The sequence below is a fragment of the Sapajus apella genome, unplaced genomic scaffold (genome assembly GCF_009761245.1).
Source record: "Sapajus apella isolate SASKATOON/1434 unplaced genomic scaffold, GSC_monkey_1.0 scaffold48, whole genome shotgun sequence".
Taxonomy (NCBI): Eukaryota; Metazoa; Chordata; class Mammalia; order Primates; family Cebidae; genus Sapajus; species Sapajus apella.
The window spans coordinates 8,277,917-8,304,582 of record NW_022436988.1 but is presented as its reverse complement, the minus strand read 5'-3'; the positions used below and the strand labels follow the sequence as shown (position 1 = coordinate 8,304,582).

General features: G+C 49.4%; 1 protein-coding gene and 1 pseudogene across 5 annotated transcripts; one reads left to right on the top strand and one right to left on the bottom strand.

Moving 5' to 3' along the window:
• The window catches only part of LOC116525428, a 27,918-nt pseudogene extending 1,252 nt beyond the window's left edge, over positions 1-26,666 (bottom strand).
• LOC116525706 (CMRF35-like molecule 7) lies at positions 11,798-22,729 on the top strand. Of its 5 annotated transcripts, none has more exons than XR_004257784.1 (5): positions 11,828-12,049; positions 13,737-14,066; positions 15,716-16,034; positions 18,417-18,622; positions 22,425-22,724. XR_004257784.1 is itself a non-coding variant. In XM_032241819.1 (4 exons), the coding sequence occupies exons 1-4, from the start codon at positions 12,010-12,012 to the stop codon at positions 22,543-22,545; spliced, it is 810 nt and encodes a 269-aa protein (XP_032097710.1). In that variant the 5' UTR covers positions 11,798-12,009; the 3' UTR covers positions 22,546-22,729. The 5 variants fall into 5 exon arrangements, 3 of the variants coding, with proteins under 3 accessions (XP_032097710.1, XP_032097708.1, XP_032097711.1); XR_004257783.1 differs by lacking the exon at positions 22,425-22,724 and adding an exon at positions 19,597-21,387 and having other exon boundaries at positions 11,829-12,049; positions 18,417-19,562; XM_032241819.1 differs by lacking the exon at positions 18,417-18,622 and having other exon boundaries at positions 11,798-12,049; positions 22,425-22,729.

Sequence of the window (26,666 nt, the reverse complement as noted above, 5' to 3'; positions counted from 1 at the left end):
AAAGAAAGAAAGAAAGAAAGAAAGAAAGAAAAAAGAAAGAAAGAAAGAAAGAAAGAAAGAAAGAAAGAAAGAAAGAAAGAAAGAAAGAAAGAAAGAAAGAAAGAAAGAAGGAAAGAAAGAAAGAAAGAAAGAGAGAGAGAGGAAATAAAAGAAAAATCAAAATTATATCCAACTCCAGAATGCTGGATGAGCCCTCAGATGGGACTGGGTTATCTGGGGAGATGGAGGAGGGCTGTGCAGCAGGCATGGGTCAAGATGTCCCCAAAGGTCCTCCCAGCTTCTTCGCTCTCGGGGCTCTCCCGCTGCACCTCTGGGTCTCTTGCCTCTTTCCCCTGACAGCTAAAACCTCATCAGTTTGCACAAAAGCATGAAGGAGGAAAAAAACAAAAAAGAAACTGTCAAGGAGTCCTAAAGCCAGTCCCACGGGTAAATCTCTGCAGACACGTTTGCAGAACTCAAGATCAAGCGAATGAAAAAAAAAAAAAAAAAAAAAACAGAGTTGAACTGCGGAGGGAACTGACAAGCCTTGAGGAGCAATTCTAGAAAGACTGAGCCAGAGACACACGCCTCTGTGCTGGGCTCTATCAGGAGCGGGAGGGGCTGTGGTTTGGGCTTTGTCCTTGACCTAGGCGGCTTGACCACAGCAGGCTGTGATGGAATCCAACGGCTAGCACACAGGTGCTGACCTCTGGGGACTCTTCCAGATACCTCGAAAGCTGGTGAGCATCAGACTAATCCTCCAGACCCCTCTGTCAGCTTGGGAGGGCGAGAATGCCGAACTTTCAGCATCCCCATTTCCCTCTAGCATTTTCCACTCCCCTACTCTGGTACCTGGGGAGAGGGAGGCTGGAACAATATTTATTCTGGGGCAGAAACTTGGAGCAGATGAGAGAGGTGTCTCTCCTCACTCACTAGAGGCCAAAACTTGATACGCCCTTTTGACCCCAGGAAGCGGGGAGGGCAGGTTCAGTCCCCTGTCCTGCCATCTAGCTGCAGTTTGCCTTCATGTAGCCAAAGCTTAGATGGGAAATCTTGTTTTCCTCAAAGGTAAACTGAGATTGGGGCACCCCCACCTCAGGTTTGCAGCGATTTTACTGATACAAAGATACAACAGTGGGGGCTTATGGGGGTCCCAGCCTGAGTACCCCCAGAAGGCAGGATTATCAGAGTTAGCAAATAAAAGCATAGCATACTCAGTTAAATTTGAAGTGCAGATAAACAACATGTTTTTTTTTTTTTTAGTGTAAGTATAGCCCATGAAATCGTTGGGATATACTTATGCTAAAAATGTTTTGTTGTTGGTCTGAAACCACGGTTTAACTGGACATGCTGTCGTAGCTGGCAACCCCTGCTAGTGGAGAAGCCATGGGACCAGGCAAGTGGGAGAGTGGTGGGACCCGGCTCTGCTTACCTGGTGAGGGGGGCGGTGGTCTTCGGGGTGGCTGCAGCTGTTGTAGTTGTCCATTCTGGGGCTGAATTTTGTGTCTAAACAGACAAAGCAGAACATAGTTCACCCCTTCCATGGATGACCCAGCTCTGGCTGTGGCCCTCAGGCTTCTCCACCTAGGAATTAATGAGCCTCTGCCTTGGAATCCAAGACTCTCTGGTTAGCATCCAGAATCCTACGTGAATTCTTGTCTAAAGAGAATGAACCAAGAGAAATTCTGAGGAGCAGACTGAGGAGGGAGTCTGTAGTCATCAGTTGCATGGCACAGCTTAGCGCACTCGATAGCGTTCTGCTCTCCTTGGGCTAGGCTAGCTCTTTTCTGAGTCTCAGCCGTGGACGAGGTGAACTCCTTATCACTCAGGCTGGAGTGATTCGCCGCTGAGCTGTTGGACCCTTGCTGAGCCTCCTCTAGGGAACCCAGGACTCCTGGCTCTCTGCCTCTGGGCCCAGCGCCCTCCACCTCCGCCCCTCCGTCTCTGACCCTTTCCTGTCTTCCAGCAGCTTCGCAATCACCCTCCTCACCCCCAGTGAAGCCTCGCTATGTCACATGCCTCCCAGCCTCCACTGGGTGCCAGTTCCTGGGGCACCACACCCTACTCACTCTACCCGTGTGTGTAGTGAGTTTTGATATTCAGTTTGCTTCTGGAGCAATCTAAAAATAAGAGATCATAGCATCATATTTATCTTTTTATATCATTTTTCTGTGATTAAATCAAGGTATAACTGACACATAATAAACTGTAAATATTTAAAGTGGACAATACTTTGAACTCTGATGTATGTATGTACGTGGTAACACCATCACGTGATCAGGACGGTGAATGTATTCATAATCCCCGTGCCCGCCCTCCTCCTTACTCTGTCCCCAGGTGTTAGGGACTGAACTGTGGCCCCCTAAAAATCATATGTTGATACCCTAGTCCCCAGTACCTCAAAATGTGACTGTATTTGGTGATAGCACCTTTAAAGAGGCAATTAAGTTAAAATGAGTCTGTTAGGATAAGTCCTAATGCGATCTGACTGGTGTCCTTCTCTGAAGAGGCCATGAGGACACATGGGGGGCCTTTTCTGTGTTTAGTGAGATGATCACATGAGTTTTATTTTGTAGTGCACTCAAGTTATATTGGTTAATCTTTGAAGGTTAAGTTAAATTTGCATTTCTGGGATAAGCCTCACTTGGTCATCACATAGCATCCTTTTATATATTGTTGAATTCAATTTGCTAACAGTTGACTTAGAGTTTCTGCATCTTTGTTTAGAAGGAATTATTTTCTTTTTCTGTAATGCCTTGGTCTGGTTTGTATACCAGGTTGATTCCAGCCTCAGATTTCAAGTTTCTGGAAGAGTTTGTATAGAATTGATATTATCTGGTCCAGAACTCACCAAAGAGCCATCTGAACCTGAAATTTTCTTTATCAGAAGATTGTAAATGACAAATTCTATTTCATTAATAGATATAGTGCTATTCCAGTTATCTATTTCTTCTTGAGTGACTGGTAGTTTTTGCCTTTCGAGGATGTTTTTCCATGTCATTTAACTTGTTGAATATATTGGCATAAAAATTGTTTACAACATATATTCCCTTATTATTCTTTTAGTAGCTGTAAAATCTGTTGTAATGTTACCTCTGTAATTTGTATCTTCTCTCTTTTTCTTTTCTGATCAGTCTAGCTAGAAGTTTAACAGAGTTTTTTATGTTCTCACAGAAAAGGTGTCTCATTTCATTGATTTTTCCCTATTACTTTTGTTTTTGATTTCATTGATTTTCGCTGTGGTCTTAATATTATCTGTGTTCTGGTGCTTGCTTTGAGTTTACTTTAATCCTTTTTTCCCTAGTTTCTTAAGCTAAGGCCATTGACTTGAGGCCCTTCTTCTTTTCTAACACAGGTACTCAGTGCTATAAAGAAGTTCCAAGAAGGCTCCAGCAGTAATTGGGGTTTCTGGTTAACATGGGAGGGGGTCCCTTTGGTCCATGGGCTGGAACTGGAACCACCCTGTCATCGGTGGGCAACAGACTCAGGCACTGAGCTGAGCAGAGAGAAAAAAGCCCCTAGAAAGACTTAATCCCATCATGGAGGGAGCCCTTGGAGCCCTGGGGGTGTTGAAGAGAGACCCTGCACCCCCAATCCCAAGTGGCCCATCAGGGTTCTATGGGACCTGTCTTAGTCTGCTTTTTCTTGCTTATAACAGAATATCTGGAACTGGGTAATTTATAAGGAAAAGGAACTTGTTTCTTACAGTTATGGAGGCTGAGATGTCCGAGGTTGAGAAGCCACACCTCGGGAGGGCCTTCTTGCTGGCAAGGACTCTGCAGAGTCCCAGGATGGCTCAGGGCAGCTCATGGTGACCGGGCTGAGTGTGCTAGGTCAGATCTGTCTGCCTTTTCTTATAAAGCCACCAGCTCCATTCCCATATTAACCCATTCACCCTTTAATTGACGAATGGATTAATTCATTCATGGGAACTGTGCCCCCATGACCCAATCACCTTTTAAAGGCCTTGTCTCTCAATACTGCCACATTGGGGATGAAGTTTCAACGCGAGTTTTGGAGGGGACAAATATTCAAAACCATAGCAAGACCTCAGGACTCAGCCACCCTCTGTGACAGGTCTCTCTGAGTGGCAGTTAATTTACTCAAGTAGGACCTCAGGGACCAGGTCAGAGCGGGCCCTGAGAGACAAATCCAAGCATACACTCCCTCTTACCTGGGTCAATGGTCACTTGAACTTTGACCCCAAGGTCAGTTCCAGTTCTCTCAATCCCACACCAGTACGTGTCAGCATCATCTCTTCTGAGATCCTTCATGGTCACGGTGAATGCGTGGTTTTTCTGATCATCCCTGATGGATAACCGGTCCCTCTTCACCTCCTGCTCTGATCCAGTGGTTTTAACAAGGATCTCACAGCTACTCCAAACAGCTCCTCGACACCACCACTTCAAGTAGGTCTCCCATTGTGAGCCATAAGCACACCGCAGTCTCCCATTGTGAGCTGTAAGCACACCGCACAGTCAGAGCCCCGCTCCAGGCCGTTCACCGTGGTTGGACCAGTGATTTCAGTGGCAATGGAGTAGCCTGGAAAACACAAATCCGTGTGCCATCACCTCCCACCGCAAGGGCAGGGCCACGCCTCCTGCACTGGAAATAGCTGCTAAATCCAAGTGCCTTACAACAGTTGAAGAAAGAACACATTTTCCACAAGACAAGTCTTTGTCCTTCAAAATTCCACTGGGTCAAAGTGAACAGGAAAATCACTGAAGAGCACAACTACAGATCCCCAAAAAGACACAAATGTTGACAGTGAGCAATGACAGCTTCCTGCAGTTCACCCGCCTCCCTCTCCCTACGGCCAACATTTCTTTCTATTCCAAGGAAGGCTCCTTTGCAACCATCTCTGTGTTATACTGGTCTGATGGGGAGGAGATTGCAAAAGACCCTTTTCCACAGGAGAATGACTGTTGCCTTGTTGGTTGGCTGTTCCTGGTGGTTCTAACAGTTTCTAGTGGCTCTGCTGCAGTTCATCACCCTGGGTGAATCCCTTTGAATTCGACCAAAACAGTGACCTCAACTGGTCTCTATGTTCTATGGGATCCACACCACACAGATTTGCAACATACATCGTTACAAATTCCAGTTTCAAAATTCCTAGGAAAAGCTAACTTTTAAGATAAAAGCAAGTAAAGGTTAGGTGTAAACATGGCAGCACCCATTCCATCCCCTCCTACATCTTATAAGTTCTTCTCTAGGCGGGGCATGGTGGCTCACGCCTGTAATCCCAGCACTTTGGGAGGCCGAGACGGGTGGATTACGAGGTCAGGAAATCGAGACCATCCTGGCCAATGTGGCAAAACCCCATCTCTACTAAAATACAAAAAAAATTGCCGGGCATGGTGGTGCATGGCTGTAGTCCCAGATACTTGGGAGGCTGAGGCAGGAGAATCATTTGAACCCGGAAGGTGGAGGTTGCAGTGAGCCAAGATTGCACCACTGCACTCCATCCCAGTGACAGAGTGAGATTCCATCTCAAAAAAAAAAAAAAAAAAAAAAATCGTTCTGCATCAGAATGGAAAGACAACAATTAAGGTAAATATTTAAAAAAAAATACATCTGAGAGTTATTTACAAGAAATAAAACCTGGTTGTGGCAGCTCACACCTATAGTCTCAGCACTTTGGGAGGCTGAGGCAGGAAAGTAGCTTGAGCCCTGGAGCTTGAGAGCAGCCCTGGCAACATAGCAAGACAAAATAAATAAATAAATAAAAATCTGCTGGGTGCGGTGCGCGTGCCTGTAGCTCCAGCTGCTCGCTCAGGAGGCTGAGGTGTGAGGATGACTTGAGCCTGGGAGGTCAAGGCTGCAGTGAACCCTGATCCTACCACTGTACTTAATATTGAGCCCAGAAATACAGACCTTGTCATTTCTGGTCAACTCAGCCTGTCCCTGGGGGTACCACTCTGTACCTGTTGCACTTCCCGCACTAGACAATGGTCTGAACTTTGACTTTTCCAGAGCAGAAGCTCAGGCAGGCCGATGAATGTTCTGGGCAATGGCTGGACAATCCAGTTTTCTTAGAAGAAGATTAACACCGTCCTGGAACAAGACTATGTACGTATACTGCTGTCCATGCCAAGTGAACGCACCTGCCTCTGTTCTTCCTTTCTGCTGGTGGCAGAAAGGATTCTTTTGCCAAATCAACAGTCACACACAGCATACCAGGCTACATTCATCTACTCTAGTAAACCCGTCACTGTTGGCACAGAAGCTGGAAATGTGGCTACTCCTTAATATGGTGGTGGGTGTTTTGTTTTGTTTTGTTGTTGTTGACAGGGTTTCACTCTGTTGCCCAAGCTGGAGTGCAATGGCACAATCATAGTTCACTGCAGCCTCCAACTCCTGAGCTCCAGTGATCCTCTTGCCTCAGCCTCCTGAGTAGCTGGGACTACAGTTGTGCACCATTGCACTGGCTAATTAAAAAAAAAAAAAAAAAACTTTTTGGTAAAAAAAGGATCTTGCTCTGTTGCCCAAGCTGATCTCAATCTCCTGGGCTCAAGTGATTCTCCTGCCTCGGCCTCCCGAAGTGCTGGGATTACAGGTGTGAGCTGCCATGCCCAGCCTCTTGGTTACGTTTTCACTAGCCCATTGACCTTGGGAAATTAAAGGCAGATCTGATGGGATCACTGCTTGTTTTCGTTGTCTGGGAGGGTGCACTCATCTCTGTGTTCCTGGAAGAGTGTGATATTGTTTGGGATTTACTTATTATCTTGGCCATAGCAGAGGGACAGCCTCAGAGGCTTCCACTTGGCCTTCCCCAGTCTGATCACTTTTACTGCACAGACCAGAGAGTCAGTATTCATATGTGCCAGTTGCTAAGTGTATCCACTTCCATTTCTAGAAATCAGGGCAAGAACCCCTGGGCCACCTCTCTTGTCTCTAGGATCTTAATTTTGCCTCTGGTTCTGCTCAGGACTCGCTGCCTGGTCCAAGTGCTCAGCTTGTCTCAGACCACCCAGTGACTCCAATCTGCCCTCTTCCCTTCTGGAATTCTCTCAGTCCCATTGCTCCTGTGGAGCCCGGTTATGTAATGGCATCTCCTCCCGTAAGCCTGGCCTACAGAGACAGCCACAGCTGAGCCTCTCATTAATGCTAATGCTCCAACACCAGCATAGTTCTTATTTCCCTGGTAATTGGAGTATCCTCCAGGGCATCCCAAGGATAATAATCACTTGGTGTGTTTTCAGGTAAAATATGCTAGCTCCACTCTAGCATACTAATTTAGCAGGATTGAGTTTTCACTGAAGTTTCACTTCTCTTAGTTTAGCATGCTATTTTAGTCTGCTGAAGTGGAACCAGCATATTTTTACCTGAAAACACAATCAAATAATTTAATTTGCGTCTTCTTAAAAACAACCTTTCTTTTTTTTAGCAATTTTAGGCTCATGGCAAAATTGAGCAGGAAGTACAGAGATTTCCCACGTGCCTCTCCCCTCCCACAGGCACAGCCTCCCCCATTACCAACATCCCCCACCAGAGTGAGACGTCTACTACAGTTGGTGAATATGTTGACACGCCATGACCATCTGAAGTCCAAGTTTGCATTAGGATTCACTGTTAGTGTTGCATTGTGGGGCGGAGACCCCATAAGTGCCGAGGCAGGAGTCAGAAGCCTCAGCCTCATATAAGTAATGAAGAAGAAAACAACTAGAGATATAACTCCAGTAGTTACTCATAGGTGACCTTAGTCATTCATGGGTAGCCTTAATTCTTTTACTAATGCCTCTCAGGTCTTGAAGTGTGAACCTGGGGTGACATTGTGAAAGGAATGATTCTTTTTTTTTTTTTTGAGACGGAGTTTCACTCATGTTACCCAGGCTGGAGTGCAATGGCGCGATCTCGGCTCACCGCAACATCCGCCTCCTGGGTTCAGGCAATTCTCCTGCCTCAGCCTCCTGAGTAGCTGGGATTACAGGCACGCACCACCATGCCCAGCTAATTTTTTGTATTTTTAGTAGAGACGGGGTTTCACCATGTTGACCAGGATGGTCTCGATCTCTTGACCTCGTGATCCACCCGCCTCGGCCTCCCAAAGTGCTGGGATTACAGGTTTGAGCCACCGCGCCCGGCCTGAAAGGAATGATTCTAAGGCAAGACACTTTAAGCCTTCTGTCACCGCCGTGAAAGGGCTGTTAGAGGGCGCCTTGGCTATGCAGCAGCACCAGCACTGGGAAAGCGCCCACTGTTTAGCAAGCTGCCGAAGGAGATGTCAGAGATGTCCCCTTCTCCAGAGGAGTTAGGAGAAAACTGAACTCCCCCAAGCTCTTGCGGCGGGGCTGACGGCTGTCAGAGAGCCCCACAGACATCCGGGGGCTTAATTGTCTCTATGTGATGCTGTGCTTCAGCGGTCACGGTCCAGATCCGCGCTCATGTTCCGCTTCTGCACCTGGTTCCTTTTTTCTTAGAAGAGCTAATCAGTAAAAGTAATAATGTCTTTGTTCTTTCTTGACAAGTATGGAAAAATGCTGACTCATTGTGCTCCTTATCTCATTTCAGTTACTAGGATGTCTTGGGCCCCTACCTATATGACACACGTGATGTACTTGACCCTATCACTGACTACCAATGACATGCCCCACCTACCCTGTCCCCAGCTTTGCACCACGACCTACCTGCCCTGCCCCCTACTTTGTACTCAATAAAAGTCAGAGCGTCCAGGCACTCAGGGCCACTGCCAGACTCCACGCTTTGGTTGGCAGTGAACCCCAGGGCCCAAATTCTCTTTTCTCTGTCTCTGTGTCTTGTGTCTTTATTTCTACAGTTTCTTGTCTCCACACCAGCAGAGAGGGGCTCAAAGGACCCTGTAGGGCTGGACCCTACATTGCATATTCTGTGGGTTTGGACAAACGGATGATGACATGGATCCCCTGTGAGGGCATCATATAGAGCAGGTTCGCTGCCCTGAAGATTCTCTGTGCTTCCTTGAGCCTTCTGATCCTTTCTTCCACACCCTGCATGACATCTTTACATCATTGAATGTGGGGTTTTGTTGCTTTCAAGCTTCTCAGAGCCATCCCAGCAGAACACTAGAAGCAGTCTCCCAGCATTGCAAGTGGTGAGTCCTCCCATCTTGCATGGATGAGTACCCCTATGTTGACAAACCCTTCCTGCCTCAGCACTACAGTCCACCGACCCGGGATTCACTCTCACACACTTTCTTCTGGTTCATGCCAGCCAGTGTGTATTAGTTCTCCTTTTCCCTCAGCAGCCCAGCGTGTCCCTAGGTGGGCCAGGCTGACCCTCAACCTCAGTTACGGGTCAGGAAGAGAAGTGAGGGCAGATTCCTCAAGTAGATCCTTAGCGGGCAGCAGTGTCTGGTGAGGCATCTGCTTCATTGGAGACCTCAGCATCATCTTCAACAGGGGAGCTGTTACCTTCTAACAAGTGCGTTGGGCCGCTCTGCCGCGGGAGACTCAAGGGCTCAACTGAATCGTCAAATGTCCCATCCTCGGGTTCCTACTTTTCTCTCCCAGGAGCCTGACCTGTTGAGGCTAAGGATTGAGTTTTCACTGAAGTTTCACTTCTTTTGAACTTAGGTCTTGGCCTGTGTATTAGTCCATTTTCATGCTGCTGAAAGAGACATACCCGAGACTGGGTAATTTACCAAAAAAAAAAAAGAGGTTTAATGAACTCACAGTTCCACATGGTTGGGAAGGCCTCATGGCAGAAGGCAAAGGAGGAGCAAAGGCACATTTTAAATGGTGGTGGGCAAGAGAGCCATGTGCAGGGGAACTCCCCTTTATAAAACCATCAGATCTCATGACTTATTCACTATCACAAGAACAGCAAGTGAAAACCCCACCCCCACAATTCAATTGCTTCCCACCAGGTAATTGGATTATGGGAGCCACAATTCAAGATGAGATGATAAGATTTGTGTGGGGACACAGCCAGACCTTATCAGTCTGATCTATAGCACAATTATGCCTGCAGATAAAGGGAATGGAGGTCCCTTCAAAAGCTGTTAAGGAGGATACCAGATGCCTGACAAAGGCACCGCCTAAAATGCTCACAGCACACTATGCATCATGGTCCCAAACTTGAAACTAGCTGAATGCTCAAAAATAGTAAATTTGAAAAAATCTTAACAAAAAAAGTGTTTCAAATTGTGCACTTTAAATACATGCAGTTTATCTCAATTATACCTCAATCAAACTAGGAAGGAAGGAAGAAAGGAAGGAAGGAAGGAAGGAAAGAAGGAAGGAAGGAAGTCAGTCTATGCTCCCTGAAGTCCTGCCCCCACCCATGAGTTCCTGACTGTAGGCAGAAGCACCAGGGCTCATTGAGACACTCCGAGATCCCAAGAGAAGGTGCAGCATTCAAACATAAACAGAAGGCCTAGATTACGCCTGTAATCCCAGCACTTTGGGAGGCCAAGGTGGGCAGATCACTTGAGCCCAGGAGTTCAAGACCAGCCTGGCCAACATGGCAAAACTCCATCTCTACTAAACATACAAAAATTAGCCTGGCATGCTAGCGCATGCTTATAGTCCCAGCTACTCAGGAGGCTGAGACAAGAGAATTGCTTGAACCCAGGAGGCGGAGGTTGCAGTGAGCCGAGATTACGCAACTGCACTCCAGTCTGGGTGACTGGAGTATAAATAAATAAATAAACAATATATAAATAAACAAACAAACATAAACAGAGGCTGCTCAGGAGCCTCCTCCAGCACTTCCTCTCCCAGAACTGACCCACCACACCCTCCCCTGTTCCCACTGGCAAAGCCCTCTGCTACTCTGTCTCTAATCTGCCACCCCTGCAAGGCCCTTTGCAAGTGAAGATATGATGGGCTTTCTTGCAGGAAGGCTAAACTGACAGCGCATTGGTTGGGGGGGATGGAGCAGGGAGTCAGGAGGCCCCAGACCCATGGACCAGGCACACCGACAGACTAATTTTAGAGTGAAAATGACAAGGAATTTAATTTTGAGCACATCTGAGCTGTTAATAGGGTGGATATCTCTAGGAAACATCCAGTAGGCACCTGGAATGAGAGCCGAGCACTGAGGCAGGAAATCAGGTGGCAAACTGCTTTTGACAGTCCTGTGCATGGAAGGGACTTTACAGTGCAGGTGAGGACACTCCCTGGAGAGAAAGGCCCCAGAGGAGAGCATCAGGACAGGCTCCAGGAGATGCAGTCTGGTGGGGGCAGGAATGGCAGTGAGAGCAAGGAGGGGCTTCAGCAAAGAAAAAACAGGAGAGGGAGAGGGAACAGGTGACAGAGGAGGGAGGGGACCGTCTGAAGGAAGAGGGGAGAGTCTGGGAAAGTCACTTTGGAGATCAGTAGAGTAAGCAGTTTTGGTGCAGTGAGGCTGGCCAACAGCCAATCGCAGGGAAAATGTGCAGAGATGGGGAGGAAGCAGCCAGAGTGAAGTGGGGCTAGAGATGAAAGGCAGCTTCCCCTTCCCCAGCTCCCCACCACAAGCCTCCACTTCGGAGTGACTCAGGACCCCAGAGGAAGCTTTCCGACGGGGGCGGGGGGCACCAAGTCAGGCTCAAGGAGAGACGACAGCCCAGGGCTGGAAGAGTGGTTTGAGATGCCCAGTGGTGGGGTCACCTGGAAAGAGCCTGGGGCACAGGCTGTTTCTCCAGCAAGGCTGGGTGGGAGTGGGGAGCACTGTGCTCTGTGTCCTCCTCAGGTGCAAAGCCAGCGTGCCGTCAATCCCTTCCATCCACGCTCTGAGCCTCGCCACACTCCCTGCCCTGCATTGCTGGCAGAGGCTCCTAAATCACTGACAGCTGCAGGTGGAACCCATGCCAGGCCTGACCCTTTGCTTCCCTAGTTCACTGAAGATATGTCGTCATACCACACACACTCCCAAATGACAACACTGCGTTTCTCCTAATTCATGAATTTAGGAAGTAACTAGGGAAGAAAAAAAAGGAAGCAGTTGAGAAAGCTGAAAAATAATGATTTAGACAAATAGAAAGCAGTTTGCCTCTGGGCTCCTCACAGGTTGCTAGAGGGCAGCTGGTATTTGCTGATCTCCAGGAAGAGAGCACAGGTGGGCAGGAGCATGTGGCACCCACCGGCTCTGCTCCTTCTCATCCTCCCAGGTAAGTGGGGTTGGGGCTTGAGGAACTGGAACCCAAAAGGCTGAGCAGGAAACAGAGAGGGTCTGTGCTGGAGGGAAGGAGACAAGTTGGGGAGAATGCACTCATCCATGCACTTACGCATTAGAAAGAACAAAGGAAGGAAAAAAGGAAGGAATGTTTCATTATCTGACTGTTACTAAGTAGGTGTTGGGGATTCTGATTCTCCTCAACCCTGGCAGATGATTGATAGTTAGATAGATAGATAGATAGATAGATAGATAGATAGATAGATAGATAATAGATTATAGATAGACAGAAAAATAGATGATTGACAAACAGATGATTAATAGACAGATGATAGATAGATAGACAGATGATAGATAAGAGATAAGTAGACAGATGGATAATAGATGAGAGACAGATAGATGGATAGACGGGTGGACGGATGGATGAAAGGACAGGTAAATAAGTAGTTACATACATACATGCTTATACACACACTTAAATGCATGAATCCCTGAGGAACTTTAAAGGAGCACAGACACTCAGGTTCCAACTCAGACCCACTCAGTCCTGGCGTGGTCCAGACATCTGGGAGTTTAGAAGCCTCCACAGCTGGTCTTGACTTGTAACTGAAATGGAGCAGCTCAGAGTTACAGGGAGGAAGACAGGCAATGAGGCAAGGATGCAATCGCTCTCTGGAATGTAAGTCAACCCCAATAAGGGTTTGAGTCCATCAAGCAAGAAAGAGAAAACTTTCTGGGCAAAGGGAGCAGCTTGTGCAAAGGTATGGAGATAAAAATAGCATGGTCCTTAGGCAAAGAAAATCAACTGTGCACTCAGGTGTGTACACGAGTGTGTGACTGTTGGGTGTGGGGGGGTAGGTGTGTTTGGTTTCATGAAACTTTATTACATGTGCAGACTCACGTGGGAGGGATTTTAGGGGTGTGGGGTGCTGTGCCAGGGGGGAGAGGAGCTGGAGGAAGCCAGGATGTCTACCTGCTCAGCTCTAGGATTTTAAAATAAATCAATGGCTGGCTGGGCTTGGTGGCTCACACCTATAATCCCAGCACTTTGGGAGGCCAAGGTGGGCGGATCACTTGAGGTCAGGAGTTCGAGACCAGCCCTCCCAGTGTGGTGAAACTCTGTCTCTACTAATACAAAAATTAGCTGGGCGTGGTGGCACATACCTGTAGTCCCAGCTACTTGGAAGGCTGAGGCATAAGAATCGCTTGAACCCAGCAGGTGGAGGTTGCAGTGAGTTGAGATGTCACCACTGTACTCCAGCATGGGAGCATGGGGTACAGAAGATCCAGCGGCGTCCAGCCTGGGCGACAGAGAGAGACTCTGTCTCAAAACATAAGTAAATAAATAAATAAAATAGACTGGTGGCTGCAGTGAGAGCTAGGGATTGCTGGGGAAGTGGGTATTACTTCAGGGCAAAGGAGGGAAGGTTTCCAAAAGGAGAGGGTGGTTGCCAGGATGAAGGGTGAACAGACCACTGCGCTGGGCAGGGAGCCCTCAGGAGAACCTTGTCAGAGGGGTGACAACAAAAGACATACCACCGGGAATGAAGGAACAAATGGATGTGAGAATTCGAGAATTTGGGAGCTGAGGGCAAAGGCTCCTGGTCAGTCCCCAGTGAGGTGCCGGAAGTCCTGGGCAGTGCCAGGGAGGAAAGAGCTGAACATTGTGTTCTGCCTTCCAGGGTGTTTCTCCATCTATGGTCCTGGCGCTGTGTGGGGCACAGAATGGGACTCACTGACAGTGCAGTGTCATTATGACCAAGGCTGGGAAACCTACAGCAAGTGGTGGTGCCGTGGAAGTGGCTGGAAGTCCTGCGAAATCCTCGTTATAACTACGGGATCAGAGCACACAGTAGAGAGAGACCGAGTGTCCATCAGGGACGATCAGAAAAACCGTGTGTTCACCATAACCATGAAGATACTCTGGAGGTCGGACACTGACACCTACTGGTGTGGCATCGAGAGGACGGGCACTGACCTTGGGGTCCAAGTTGAAGTGACCGTTTACCCAGGTAGGAGCAGCTCCCTCCTGTACCAAGCTCTGGTGCTGACCCAAGAGGATTCAGTGATGCAGTCTTGACTTTGCTCTGGGACTACCCATGGGCGTATGCTTGGGTGTGCTTGGGTATGCCTGTGTGTGTGGGTGTGACTGTGCGTGGGGGTGCCTAGGCTTGCTTGTGTCTGTGCGTGTGCTGTGCATAGATGCATGTGTACAAATGGGCCATGTGTGTCTGTGTGTGCATGTTTGTGTGTGTGCGTGTGCACGTGTGTGTGTGTGTTGGTGGGGGTTACACCAAGGTTCTGGAAATACTGGAAGACAGAGGAAGCCCCAGCATCTCTGCACATCTCTATCTGCTGTTACCAGAGGGAGCCAAGTGGAACTGGCCTGGCTTGGGCAGGCTCAGTTCAGGGTGAGACAGAAGGCAGGTTCTCTTCTGCAAGTCACTTGGGGCAACCGTGCCCCCTCAGGGCAGCCCCAACCTGACAGGGGCACTTGTCAGGTGTACAGGGAGGGGAATGCAAGAAAGTCACAATCCCAGAGGTCTAAGCTCCAAGACAAGCATGTAGTGACCAAGAGCCTATGGTGACCCTCTCCCTGTGCCACCCCCCTCTCTTCCTCTCCCTCCTCTGGTGACATATGGGCAAAGGAGGGCACGGGAGACTGACTCATTCCTGAAAGAGAGAAACACAGAAACTGGCACAGTGCAGAGCCCTCCCACGGGTCTCCCCTGGCTGCCCTGAGCCCCTAAGGGGACTCAGAACTCAGAACTGGGGGCTCTCAGAAAGAGAGGCTGTCACCCTCATCCCATAGCCCGACCCCCACAGCCATCAGTGTCATCTCCACCATGGGCCCCAAGGAAACTCTCAGCTCCCCATACACATGCACAGATGCCCACTCAATCATGTATCTGTTATTTGTGGGTCCATTTACCAAGCAGGGAAAAGCCCTTTTCAGCTTCTTGTATGCAAATGTGGTGTGCCTATGTGCGCATGCAGTGGGGAAGTCTGCTGGTTTTAGAATGTTCCAGAAATTGACTTTAAAAGAGAACAAAGGCAGGAGGGGGTGTGGATGGGTGGAAGGAAAGGAGGAGCTGGGGGAGAGTTGAAGGCTGCAACCCTCCAAGCCTAGTGAAATAAGGAAGCTTTTGGGAGGCAGGAAAAACTCAGCCAGAAGCAGACACTCGGTCCAGCTGCAGGGGAGAGGAGCCCTGAGTCCCCAGGCAGGGTCCAGGGAGGGGCAGCCGGCTGTGAGGGTCACTTCTTCACTACACCAGCAGGCAGCAAAGAGCCTGCTTGAACCCCGGGTGAGACTCAGAGAAGAGCTGGCTGGCTCTGATGTAGGACTTCAAGGAAGCAGAGTGTGGTTCTCAATGCTCTGCTGTGCCATTCAGGACTCTGCCACTAAGTTAAAGATCTGTAAATTGCCTACACAGCTTCTCACCACAAATCCTTCACAGGTGGTGCAGTGGTGTTTCTTTGTAAATGAAATAATGTTACATTTTCGATAAGATTGCAAAAAGATACAAAATGAAACAAGTGTAGCTGACCTGTAGTGCTAAGACTAAATATTTCACAGTCCTTGGAGGAGTAGGGGATGGCATGGGCCACAGGAAAGCTACCTGGGCCGCCGTCAGAACTATCCGTTGCTCTATGTGTCCAAAACCTATGACCATAGTCACAACTGTACCTGGGACAGCAGACACAGCATCACCTGGGACAACAGACACAGCTCTACCTAGCAAAGCAGAAACAACTGTGCCTGGGAAAAGGAACACAGCTGCATCTGGGACAATGGACACAGCTGTACCTAGGAAAGCAGAAACAGCTGTGCCTGGGACAGCAGACACAGCTTCACCTGGGACAAGAAACACAGCAGAACGTAAGAGAACCACCACTCCAATAGTTCTGGCCTCCGGGGTTTCTCTCAGCCAGAACACCAACAGCAGCCAGCCCACGGCTCTTACCAGCCCCCTCGCCAGGTGAGCAGAGCTGGGCTCCCACAGACCTTTCCCTAGGCTACCCCATGACCTCTCTTCAGGGGCTCCCTCCAGGGACCCTCATGTGGCCCTGGTCAGGGGAGAAACAGTGACGTCTGTAGCGGGCCTTCCCCACCCTGTCTACACCTGAGCACTGCGGCAGATTGTCCCCGAGGAGCTGCAACAGGCTGAGCTCTGGAGAGCGGGCTCTGGGCTCCAGGCTCCGCTGAGCCCCTCAAGCCCCAGGAAGCAAAAGCGAGGTGAACCCTTGGGCGTTCTGGAAGGGTGGCTGTCTCTGTGGCTTTCCTGTGGCTGCTGTTTGATCGTTACAACGTTGGTGGCTCAAAACAGCACAATCTCATGCTTATACAGCTGTGGAGCCCAAAAGTCTGAAATGGGTCTCACTGGGCTAAAATCAAGGTGTTAACAGGGCTGGTTCCTTCTAGAGGCTTCAGGGGAGGACCTGCTTCTTTGCCTTTCCCAGCTTCTAGAGACCACCTGCATTCCTTGGCTTATGGTCCCTTCCTACCCAAAGGCAGCAAAGGTCAGTGAGTCTCCCACAGTGCATCGCTCCACTGACTCTCCTGCCTCCCTCTTTCATTGATAAGGACTCTAATGATTCCACTGGGCTCAGCCAGATGATTCAGGATAATCCAGCCTGCATCAGCTGACAAGCGGTCTCAAATCCACCCACTGCCTTAACTTCCCCTTGCATGGAGTGGAACATATTCACAGGCTCTGGGGTTAGGACGTCGTTGGTGGGCTTTACTATTCTGCCTACCACAGTCATAGGCAGGGCCACACCCATCGCTCCAACTCTCCAGCCAAGGCTAGGGAAGGGCTGGGAGGGAGAGCAGAAAGGTGGGCCCCCTGCTTCTCTTTCACATTCCCAGCATGCTGGGAGGGGTGTGGACATCAACCCGAAGCCCACCTCCCTTCGAGGGATCAATAGGATCTCTCATCACAGCACAAACACGGCTGCCCCTGTTGAACCCGCTCACAGTCTGGTCCTTCAGGGTCCCTCCAAGTCCAGGGTCAAGGCCCATTCTCTCCCTGGATCCTGCCTTCCCTGTTCCACCGACTCACTTCCCTTCTCCAGCCCAACTCCCTTCCTCTCAAAGGGTCTCATTCCCTGCCAGAACCGGGCGCATGTTCCCTAGGAGTCCGGAAGAGGCGAGGCACTAGGGATGCTTCCTGATCTGGCTGCTGTCTCGCTCCACTGTTTACAGAGCGGCTGTTCTGCTGAATGGAGAATGGCAGTGCCAGGACTTCTAGCGAGACTGGAGAGGCACAAGGGGAAACTCGGCGGGGAGAGACCAAGGATGAGGCAGCTCCACAGGGAGAGGAACTTGCAAGAAAAGCACAGTGGTTTAAAGGATATTTTTAGGATGTGCAATATGGCAGGCTTGCTCTCGCTCAAGAAAACCCTGAGTGAAATCCACATGACTCATCACTGCTTCCATGCCCTGGGCTGGAGGCCAGTTTCAGGGAGAGAACAAGGGTGGCCTTTGGGGAGGGGCCCTGGCACTGGGTGTGGGGAAGGGGATGAGGAATAGGATTGGGGATCAGACTCTAACACACTGATGGGGACTCCCCAGAACCCACTAGTTTATCTAGACCAAGTATGAAACATGTGGGTGATAGGAGGCAGCAGGCCTCAGGTCTGCTGTCATAAAGTGGGTCCGAGCAGGGAGAGACCCCTCCCAGGAGAACCAAGTAGATGAACAGCCAGGTTGACAGAACTGGGGGAATCTTCCTCTGCTTCAAAGAGGTAATAATAATTAGATTTGAGCTTGAAAGATGGGCAGAAGTGACAAAGGGAGATACCAGGCAGAGAGAGGAGCAGAAGCAGGAAGACAGGACACAGCAGACCCTCGGGCTTGGCAGACACAGGTGAGTGGCAGGGACTGTGGGAGAGATCAGCCAAAGGCAGGCCTGGCCGGGCACAGTGGCTCACACCTGTCAACTCAGCACTTTGGGAGGCTGAAGCGGGAGGATGGCTTGAGCTCAGGAGTTCAAGACCAACCTGGGGTATATAGTGAGACTCCATCTCTGCAAATAAATCAATAAATTTAAAGTCAGGGCAGTCACAGCCAAGGACAGCGAAGGGGCAGGGCCCCAGACTCAGCCTGTGGGGAGGCTACTGGAGGCTCAGCCTCTGGGTGGCATGACCTTGCCCCTTGCACAGGGCTTCTCTGGCTGTGGACCAGGCAGCTGACCAGGGTTAGCGTTAGGGTTAGGGTTAGGGTTAGGGTTAGGGTTAGGGTTAGGGCTAGGGTTAGGGCTAGGGTTAGGTTTAGGGCTAGGGTTAGGTTTACAGTTGGCCGCAGGTGTTGGCTCGGGGGAGAGGCGGCTCACTCTTGGCATCTTGACCTCTTTGTCTAGGATCCTGCTCTGCAACATCCACTTCCTGCTCCCAACCTCCCTGAAGGGGCTGCTGCTCGTGGGCCTGCTCTGCACTGTGCTGCGAGTAAGCAGTGCTAAGGGGGCCTCCAGCGGGAAATAAAGTCACCATCTGAGCCAAGGAACCGCATCTCTCACACCACCGACACCCTCGGAGGGGACAGCAGAGCCTCCTGGCCTCCTATCAGGTAATGAGCAGTAATTGCAATTCCCCAGGAGACAAGGGTCCCTGCAGAGATGAAGCATCCCTCATCCTGGCCTCAGGAATGTAATCCCACTCTCTGCCAGCTCTGCTCAGCACAGGGACGCTGACGGGGCTCCTCTGCCTTCTGCCACCTCTGCCTGAGGAGCAGATAAAAGAAAGGACATCTCCCTTGCATGCTGATTCCTTGGAGGTACCTGCATCTCACCTGCATGGATCCTCCCTCAGGCCTCCTTTCCTTGTTGCCCTGGGATGACCCTGTCAGAGAAAATGGACTATCATTCAGCTGCAGAGGCCCCAGGGCCTGTCTGGCCTTTGTATCCCAAGAGGGGCTCAACTCTGTCCTCTTTGTGCCTGTGACACTCTCCGCCCCCCCACCCAGCTCAGAGCCAGCATGACCACCATCGTCCACTCCTGATTCAACCCAACCTTGGCCCTTTCCACCTCTCTAGCTGTGAATAGCAAATGCAGGATGCTCCGCCCTCATGTTTCACTCCCCCCAATTCACTTGTAATTAAATAACCACACATCTCTTTCTCATTTTCAAAGGTATATATGTTTCCTCTCAATAAAGTTGTTATGATTATTATTCTCTTCCACTTATGTTCTTCCGGAGCTCTGTCTGCTCATTTTTTCCTCCCTATTTTACTTTGAATCATTTTTTCGAATTACTATATTTCTTTTCTTAGCTCCTTTTTTGGAGAGACCTTGTTGTCTGTAGTTTCTCTGCAATGGAGGAGAATTTTCTGTCTGAACTATTCCTCTATTGCCTTGAGCACTTCCTCTCCTGAGATGGGTTCTTCAACTGCCACTTGCTGGTGTTCATTTCTTCTCGTTGATCTCATCAGATGTGAACAGCTGCTGGTTTGCTCTATAACTCTTCTTTGAATGAGGTTGAAGATTTGCCAAGAGTAGCATGAGGAGCCGTTGGGGGCAGAGCATGGAGGTCAGAGCATGGAGAATGGAGTGTGGAGGGCAGAGCATGGAGGGCAGAGCGTGGAGGGCAGAGCTGCTGAGGGCAGAGCCGTGAAGGACTGCTGACACACAGAAAGTTTGCCTTCAGTAACACTCACCACTTGCCACATCTTGAGTGCCTATGTCCATATGGTTCACGTGTCAAGAAAGGGCAAGGCCTCAGGCTCCAGCAGCCTGCGTGCTGCTAAGCATGGGAGAACAACTGGTGTTGTGATGTGTGAACCCTGGCCACACAGGCTGGTTGCTGTTGTCATCTGGAGGCTTCTTCACCCACGAGTCTGGAGTATGGGCTGGGTGATCCAAGACAGCTCTGCTGGAATGTTGCCCAGAGACCCTACATGTGGCCTCCCTGTGACAGCTGGGTTCTAAGACAGAATATTCACAGACCTTCCAGAGGGCAAGTGTTTCAAGAGACTGAGGAGGGAGCTGCAGGGTTTCTTCTGACTTAGCCTTGGAAGTCACACAGAGGCCCTCTCACATGCACTCCCCGTGGGGGCGAATATTGGTTCTTGCAGGGTGAAAAAGTATTTTTGCTCTTTTTAGGTACAAAACACAGAGATAGATAGATAGATAGATAGATAGATAGATAGATAGATAGATAGATAGATGGATGTATAATACATCTTTGGTATTAAAATTTCATAGGAGATATTTTTAGGAATATTCCTTTTTAGGGATTTTTTTTAGGGATATTTTTTGGGATATGCATTGTTATCCTAAGATAACAATGAAAAAAGGTTGAGAAACACTGTTCTAGCCCACTGGTTGAAACAGTCACAAACCACCCAGACCCAAGGGAAGGAGACATAAGCCCCAACTCTTAATGGAAGGAGTGCCAAGAAATTTGCAGCCATGCTTTTAAACTGCCATGTGGAAGAATTGTAATTTAGTGCCTTCTTGTCACATATAAGAATAGCAGGACCTGAAGGGGTGAAGCCACCTGGTCCCCAGTCACAGGGCCAGAGAGCAGAGTTGGTTCTGCCCCTGAATGGCAGCCTGGAGCTGGCCCACACAGCGTCCCTGCAGGCCCATCTGTGCACTTTAGAAGGTCAGTTCCCAAGCCTGCTGAGGCCACCATATGGTCCCAGGCATGACAGTGAGGCTCTGAAACACCTACCCTTTCCTCAGAGGTCACAGTCCAGCAGCCATTACTTGCACAGACATGTCTTGTTTGTGTTCAGTGGGTGAAAGGTTAAGTAAATTATTGTAAACTTGTGCAACGGAATCCTACTGAGAAATAGGAAGGAATCAACTATTGATTGTGATAAGCGCAACAACTTGTATGGATCTCAAGGCTCAGTGAATAAAAGAGCCAATCTCAAAATATTACATTCTGCATAATTTCATTTGTCCTCAAAAGGACAGCACTGTAGAGATGGAGAGCAGATTAGTGGTTTCCAGGGGGCAGGAATGGGATAGGGGTGCAAATACAAGGGACGGCATGAGGGAGATCTTTGTGATGATGGAATGGTTCTGTGTTTTGGCTGGGATGGTAGTTACACAGATCTCTTAAACTGCATGGAGCTCTACACAAACACATCCATAATCCAATGTATGTTAAAAATAGTGAAAATGGAATAAAGTCTGCAGTGTAGATAACCATTGTAACTAGATTGTAACAACGCCAGTTTCCTGGTTTTGGTATTGTCCTACAGTTATGTAATATGTCACCATTGAAGGGCACTGGATGAAGGATTCACAGGACTCTGTGTATTATATTTGCAGTGTTAAGCCTATAATTATTTCAAAATAAAAGTTTCAAAAAATTTAAACCTCCAGGGGCTCCCTGTGGTCTCCTAGACACAATTAAAACTCCTTAGTCTACCTTGAAGCCCATTCATAATTAGGCTCCAGCCCCATACCTCAATCCTCTCCCACATGCACTCTGCACACATGGTAGTGTGGCTCCTGAAGGTCCTGGTATCCAGCATGCTTTATGACCCTTTCCTACCATTGCCTGGGACAATCATCCCCCAGTCTTCTGCCTTATTTTTATAAATTAAGCCCTCAATTTTCCTTCTCCACTTGGCCTCATAGGAGTGTCTCACTTCTGTGCCCCCACAGAGCACCATGCAGACCCCTGACACAGATTCTAACACACTGCATTGCTATTGTTAGTCTACATCTTAATCTTCCTTTCTAAAGCAGTAGGAACTCCGCAGAGTTTAAGTCCTTATCTGTATTGCCCAGAACAATGCACCATGGACGAACAATAAAAGTTTATCAAATGAATGAGTAAATAAATGGAAAAAGGAAAGAAAGAATAGATGAAAAAAGGGAGTAAGGAGAATGAAAAATTCTCCTGCACCTGCTGTCTACCCTTTCCTAACTCTTCCCTTCTGGCTTCTGCTCACATTGCTCTGTTGATCTGCCCTTCTGAACTTGACTAGTGATGAAAAGTTCAACAGCCTCCTGTCAACCCTGGCCCTCATTCACCTCTCTAGCTCTGCTCTCCTCCTTGAAACATTCATGGCCCTTGACTTCTCAACTTCCATTTGTTTGTTTCTGCTCCAGCACCTTGTTCAATGTCTCTTCCTCTTACCCTTTGTCTTTAAATGCAGATACCCGGATGGCTCTGTCCTTGGTCCTGAACTCTTCCCTCCGTGCTTTCACTTCTTCCTGAGGTCCAGTTAATCTCTCTACACAGGTTCCTCTCCAGCCCTCAACACTCTGCTAACCCAGATCTCTAGCTATCTGCTAGACCTCTATGCCTGACAATTCCAAACACACAGAAAACTAAGCTGTGCATCACCCAAGCTGGCTCCTGACTTTCCTACTTCTGTTAGGGATGCCCCATTCCCCTGGTTTTCCAGGCTTAAGACTCCGGACTCCCAGACTCTTCCTTTCAGACTTTGCTACACATCTGCTAAGGTAAGTCCTCCTAAAACACAACTGCAATCCCATCTTAATCTGCTCAAATCCATCCCACGGTAGCCTCATGTGGAGTCCCAGGAGGAGGAGGGGAAGGAGAAGCCTAAAGGAAGATGGCTCAGCCTGTGGCCCAGGAAGCCTCAAAGAGACCATAAGAGGGGGCTCCGAGCACCCTTCACATGGACACTCTTCTTTTGTTTTGTTTTGTTTTATATATATGTACTTTTTTATTGCATTTTAGGTTCTGGGGTACACGTAAAGAACATGCAGGATTGTTGCATAGGTACATACATGGCAATGTGGTTTGCTGCCTCCATCCCCATCACTTATATCTGGCATTTCTCCCCATGTTATCCTTTCCCAACTCCCTGCTCCCCACTGTCCCTCCCCTAATCCCCCCTGACAGACCTCAGTGTGTGATGCTCCCCTCCCTGTGTCCATGTGTTCTCATTGTTCACGTGGACACTCTTAAAGGCCACTGTAGGCCACCCCTAGGGAAGGGATAAGTTGTCACTCATCTCCTCCTAGGGACTTCGGGTGACCAGACTATTGACATGGTCTCCACCCTCATTGCCACTGGACCCCCAGCTCATAATCTCAGGTCTCAGGTCAGGTGCACCACTAAAGCAGTTGTCATGGAGGCTCAGCCCTTCACCGGGTGCCCACACAGGCTCAGTGTGATCTGACAAGCAGCCTTCGACCTATGCTGCTCGAGATTCATTTATGGACATGACGCAAGCCCCACCCTGGGAAGGGGCAGAGGCACATAAACAGATGGACTAACTTCAACTAGAAATGGCCCTGGTAAGGAGCCCTAGCAGGTGCAATGGGAGCAGGGGGAGAAGCCTGATCCATCCCCAGGCCAGCAGGAAGAAAGGAAACGTGAGTGGCACCTAGCATAGGCGAATGCCGGACCGCAGGATGCTTTTGGGAAGTAAGAGACGTGGGCGTGGTGATAGAGTCTGAGTCTGAGGACAAGAGATGGTGTGGGTAGCTAAGGGGCAGGGGGCAGGGGAATTTGGTTCAAGGGGGATGGGGAGGCAGAGAACCACAGGACAAGGAGCCAGCCCCAGGAGGACTGCCCTTGGACAGGATGGAGAAGCCTGTCAACTTGAAAGGGAAGGGAGAAGAATGAGTTTAAATTGCATGAAAGACAGACGTACAGGAGAGTAATACTGGAAACTCTGAGCTTCTACTGGCAGCCACAGGCACCGTTTTCTCACTTTTCTTTCCCAGCAGTGCTAGAGAAGGTGGATTTTAGACAGGGTGACCAACTTGTCCTAGGACTTTTCTAACCTTAGCACTGAAAATTCCACATTCAGGGAACCCCTTAGTCCTGGGCAAACTGGGATAATTAGTGACCTTAATTTTAGGATTGGCTGGGCATGATGGCTCACACCTGTAATCCCAGCATTTTGGGAGGCCAAGGCAGGTGGATCACCTGAGGTCGAGAGTTCGAGACCAGCCTGACCAACATGGAGAAAACTCATCTCTACTAAGAATACAAATTTAGCCAGGGATGGTGGCACATGCCTATAATCCCAGCTACTTGGGAGCCTGAGGCAGGAGAATCGCTTGAACCTGGGAGGCAGAGGTTGTGGTGAGCCGAGATTATGCCATCGCACTCCAGCCTGGGCAAGAAGAGTGAAACTCCATCTCAAAACAAAAAAAATTAAGATTGATCCAGGGATGAGGGTTTTGTCAAGCAGATAAGGAAATGGAATATGGAGGTTATGGGTGCTGGCAAGAGAAGAAAATGTCTGGCTGAGCTTGGTATCTCACACCTATAGTCCCAGCACTTTGGGAGGCCAAGGCAGGCGGATTGCTTAAGCCCAGGACTTTGAGACCTGTCTCGGCAACATGGCAAGACCCTGCCCCTACTAAAAAATACAAAATTAGCCAGGCGTGATAGTGCATGCCTGTAATCCCAGCTACTCAGGAGGCTGAGGTGGGAGGATCGCTTGAGCCCAGCAGACAGAGGTTGCAGTGAGCCAAGATCACTCTACTGCACTCTAGCCTGGGCAACAGAATAAGACCATGTCTCAAATAAAGAGAAAAAAGAAAATGTGAACTATTGCATGGGGTTCAAAGTGGCCTAGGAAGGAAGCAAGGTCAGAATAGGAGTGATGGGAGCAATTAATTGGGGAAATGGAGGGAAGGAACAGAGGATTGAAGGTCACTGTGAGGCTGAGAATAGGGATAATGGCATGAGGATGGGCGAGAGCTGATCGATGAAAAGTTGTCAGAAAATAGAAGGTCTGAGTCTACGACTGGGTAGCGACAGGTTGGGTGATGACAAGCTCTGAGACATTTCCATGGGGTGCAATTCTGAAGAGAGTGGAAAATAAAGGACACTGAGGTTGAGAATGTCAAGGAACCCAAGGCAAGACTGCCAAGGTATTCATTAAAACCTGCCAAGAGAATGGCAGAGGTTGGAGTGGAGAGGCTGGCAGGTCCCGCTGAATGAGGGGGAGCAGCCTAGAAGCTGATGGACAGACTTGTTGAGCACAGGTAGAGGCTGGGTGTGGTCATCTGGCACAGCATGTAAGGGAAGCAGGTGGAAAGTCATCAGGTGGAAGTGGTGACAGGAGCAGGAAGCATCAAGACACAGTTCCGTGGCCCTCAAGCACACGGGGAGTAAGAGAAAAAGTAGCTTCCACTCAAGAAGCTACTAAACAAGAAAGTCTTCCTGCCGGCCTCGGTGGCTCACGCTTGTAATCCCAGCACTCTGGGAGGCTGAAGAGGGCAAATCACCTGAAGTTGGGAATTTGAGACCAGCCTGACCAACATGGAGATACCCTATCTCTACTAAAAATACAAAATGAGCCAGGCGTGGTGGTGCAGGCCTGTAATCCCAGCTACTCAGGAGGCTGAGGCAGAAGAATCGCTTGAACCCAGGAGGTAGAGGTTGGGGTGAGCTGAGATCACACCATTGCACACCAGCCTGGGCAACAAGCGCAAAACTCTGTCTCTAAATAAATAAGTAAAAGAAGGTCTTCCCAAGCAAGACAACACGGTAGGGGGATGCTCTGTGAGGAGGCTGCACATGTACGGGAGTGTGTCTTCTTTGGAACAGGCTTCCCAAAGGGCATGGTGGAAACAGCTCTGGCTCAGCATGAAGGGGCCTCCTCTATGCTGGGTAATGGGGTGAAGCCCGGGCCTTTTGGGAGTGACAGAGCCTGAGCTTGGCACCCCCCAGCCCACCCAAGGCTGAAGGATCAGCCACCTCTCTCCCTGCACATGCCATAGGCACATCCCAACACCACTGAGACTGACGACAAGAGACTCGCAGACACACCTCAGTGTGCTGTCCACCCTCGTTCTCTGGTCCAGTCATACCCCAAAGCCCTGCTGCCGGAGCAAGGGGCGCTCTTACCTGGGGAAACATACACCCTAACCGGGGTCGAGGGATCGTGTGACCATGAATCCAGGATCCACACTGTCTGAATTTTGCACCATTAAGACCCAGCATCATCTTCACTGAGGCTCTGCATGGTCACAGTGAAGCCGAGAGCCTTCGGGCGGTCTCTAATGGACACGTGGCCATTCCTCTGCACGTTCTCTCCTCCCTTGGTCTCCACGATGCTCTCACATGACGTGTCATACTCTCCTCAGCACCAGTATTTTTTATGTTCCTTGTACGTGCTCTCATACCGACACCACACACTCAGAGAGCCCCCCTCCGTGCCGCCTGCAGAGCTGGGGCCCGTCAGAGACAAACAGCCTGGAAAACACAAGTTCAAGTCCCAGGTCTCCATCCCAATGTCCCCATCAGTAGCCTTCTGTTTGAAGCTGGAGGGGAAGGTTGCCAGGGAGACTTGGGTGTTTCCTGAAATGGGGACCTGGAGGAATACCCGAACTTAGGATATAAGCCAAATAGTCCCTGTAGGAGCAGAAGCCTGTCCCTTGTGAGAGCAGAAACACCAAGTCACAGCATAGGGACCCCAGCACTTGGAAACCAAAGCTGGGGGTAGAAGCAGAGAGGAGCTTGTCATCCCACCTCATTCTGGGCCCTGCAGCCTCCTCCAGGCATGAGATTTGATCAGGTACAAGATCACTTCCCTTTGGAGTGAGACCCGTGTATTCTGCAGTCTTCTGCAACTCAGACCTATTCTTTAAAAGTACGACTTGTGGGCTGGGCGCAGTGGCTCACACCTGTAATTCAAGCACTCTGGGAGGCTGAG

Coding starts and splice junctions, on each gene's coding strand:
- LOC116525706 (XM_032241819.1), top strand. CDS start 12,010: ATGTGGCACCCACCGGCTCTGCTCCTTCTCATCCTCCCAG. Junction 14,067..15,715: donor TGAAGTGACCGTTTACCCAG/GTAGGAGCAGCT, acceptor CTATGTGTCCAA/AACCTATGACCATAGTCACA. Junction 16,035..22,424: donor CTTACCAGCCCCCTCGCCAG/GTGAGCAGAGCT, acceptor CTGGTTTTCCAG/GCTTAAGACTCCGGACTCCC.